Here is a 2766-nt window from a genome sequence, read left to right as displayed (position 1 = left end):
CATATTAAGTAATCCAAAGTATTCAGAATACGTTACTCTCATTGAGTAACGTAACGGAATACGTTACAAAATACATTTTGGGGCATGTATTCTGTAATCTGTTTAAAAGTAACCTTCCCAACACTGCAAATGCACACCTCCGCTTATATTTGGTTAAATGTCCCTTAGCAAGTTGTACTTCAGTCAGATGTCTCTACCATCAACCAGCTTCTGGTTTAATTCTTGCTGGATATTTGACCACCTCTTTCCTGTTTTTAAGAATATAGTGCTCAAATTTTCAGTATGTTTGAGGTCAAGGCGTTTATGCATTATAGTTATTTGGTGACGCAATTAATTTGGCATTAGCAAAAGAGCAAAGATTAGCAAGCTAAATACATAAATCTGCTAATGGTTTGTCAGTAATATTAACTGATAATAACTGTTATAATAATTCTGATGTGTTATGATGCAAATGTCTCAAAAGCCTGGAAACAGACTAAACATACTGAGGTGACTGACTGGTTAAATTTAAATAAAGAACCTTAAAGATTTTAGATATATGCTAATTATCTGAGAATTGCACAACAAAATCTGTTTAGCCATAGATTATTTTTGCATGAAAAGTTAAAAATTGCAAGAACAACTACTTTGTGTACTCTGCATGTTCATGGTTTTCAAAGATCCAAATAGTCACTGCTAACTTCTGGCGGGACTTGATCCTAATCCCCCTACAAGCTGTTCGCTGACAACCATTACACAAAAACACGACAAACAAAACACTAAATAACTACCAGCAAAACATACGTGACACTGTGAGATTAGACTGTAATAGAAAAGAAGAAAGAAAACAACATTCAATCAAAAGACCACAACAGCCATCTTAAAGTTAAACAAATAAAATAAAATGAGGTGTAAACTGCATGTCTCAAATCATATGTGCAGTCATTTCAAAGTGGTTCAGGGTGGGGTGTGATCTCTGAAGAAGAGTTTACAGTACTTTTGCTTGAAGTGCTCATTCTTAGTGCTCAACAGCACTTCTAAGGCTAAAACTGTGAAAACGACATGCTGCAGTGTTACATGCCAGACAATTTTTTGGCTGCTGCATTGAGTTCCTGGACTTCTGTCATCTCCATAGGATTGCCAGCTAGCTTGTTGGGTTTAAAAAAGAAATCTCTAATCACAGTAATAATTTGCATCATAAAAGTCCATGAAACAAGTAGACAGGTGAAAAAAAGAGCCAGATCACATCCATGACTGATGACTTTAAAATGATCCATGTGCACAAGTTTAATGATGTCCAAAAGCAGTCATGAGATGGAAACGATGAGCCATACCGTCTCTGTGCCTGGTTTACCATCGGCCTCCTGTGGTAATGGACCATGGTAAAGCAGGCAACAGATACTCAGCCCTGTTTTCACCTGGAAGGTTTTGTTTCCTCTTGTACCACGCACCGTCCAGTGGGGACTTCTCCTCTGCAATCTCATCCTCCTCCTCCAGCAACACCTCCTCTGCAGCGAAAGAGAGAAAGGGAAAAAAAAAGGGGATTTTATTTTTTACCCTTTTTTTTTTTTTTCCTAAACACAACCATGCTTTTTGAAAGATGAGTCTAACCTGCTTTGCAGATCCACTCCAAGTATCCGGTGAGCTCTCTCTCAATCTGCTGTTGCCTGCGAAGCTTTAGAAACTCCTGTCTCTTCTCCACACGCTCTCGCTCTTTGGCAAATTCTCTGTTGAGGCAGGGTTTTTTTTTTTATATATACACAGCAAGAACAGATTGCATTAACATTTAACATGTGGTAGTTTGCATTTAAAGACTTTTTTTATGTTTGGCTCATGTAAGCAGATATTGATCTACGTAAGACACAGATAAACTGTAGATGAAGTTGAGGTTCAAACAATTCGGGCAGATGGATTAATAAGGTCAGAGTTAAGATGACAGCTGGGAAACTGTTGAGGATATGCAAGAGGAAAAAAAGGCTGCTGGCATAGCCATAACTCTCAGGAGATATTTCCAACATTTTCAGACATGAAATGTTTGGGTGGAGAAAAAAGCTCATGATGCTGTTTCATGGCTCTGTGAGATAGGACTATTGGCAGCATATGCACTTCACGTAGAGAAAACAATGAATCGTATGATATAGTATTTTTTCCTCAGTTCTGTTTTAGGAAGCATGTTTATTCAGTTTTCAGTTGTCGCACACAACTTTCTTGTTTCAAGGTCTAATATGAAGCTATAAGTAGCAGGCTATTAGCTTAACATAAAGACTGAAAGCAGCGGTATGCATATGACATCTTTTTTTTCACAACCTCTGTAGTAGAATCATTTCAGGGATTAAGTTATTCAACCTTAGTAGTGCTAGAGTATGTCTGACTTTTCACTTGTGTTATTACGATAATAAGATAAGAAAAGATTAACAAACAGCCTTTGACCAGCATTAGAAGTGCCTGCTCAAAGGATTTTGTTACTTTGTTGATTTCCTCTACTTTACTATTTATGCCTTGTATATAGTTAATGTAAGTTAATGGATTGGTGGCACACAGTCATCAGGAAACATGATTTGGAATACTGAACAGTTCATAGTTTTTAATAGTTTCATGAAAACCAGGAAGATGAGAGGGCAAAGTGATCATTTCACCGAAGGAATATGAGCTAGCTGTTGTTGGATCATCATTTTTCTCAAGAGCTTCATTTTAAGCAGCGTTTCCTTACGACGTCCAGACTAATGATCAAACATGTTTGCTTTAATCAAGAGTTTAAAAAGACAAGAGGCCGTGAGTCACGGCAGG

The 2766-nt window shown here is 37.5% G+C and overlaps 1 protein-coding gene across 1 annotated transcript in view; it reads right to left on the bottom strand.

Annotated features, from left to right (window-relative positions):
• cacna1bb (calcium channel, voltage-dependent, N type, alpha 1B subunit, b) overlaps positions 1–2766 on the bottom strand; it is a 233897-nt gene that overhangs the window by 104882 nt on the left and 126249 nt on the right. The window contains exons 9-10 of the mRNA XM_013908920.1: positions 1591–1706; positions 1431–1487 (exon numbers count right to left, since the gene is read on the bottom strand). Of these exons, the coding sequence (XP_013764374.1) occupies positions 1431–1487; positions 1591–1706 (173 nt within the window). The remainder of the gene's footprint in view (positions 1–1430; positions 1488–1590; positions 1707–2766) is intronic.

Source organism: Pundamilia nyererei, unplaced genomic scaffold, assembly GCF_000239375.1.
Source record: "Pundamilia nyererei isolate P.nyererei 1_Seehausen unplaced genomic scaffold, PunNye1.0 scaffold00016, whole genome shotgun sequence".
Lineage (NCBI taxonomy): Eukaryota > Metazoa > Chordata > Actinopteri > Cichliformes > Cichlidae > Pundamilia > Pundamilia nyererei.
The sequence above is the reverse complement of the archived record's forward strand: the minus strand, read 5'-3'. Positions and strand labels throughout refer to the sequence as shown.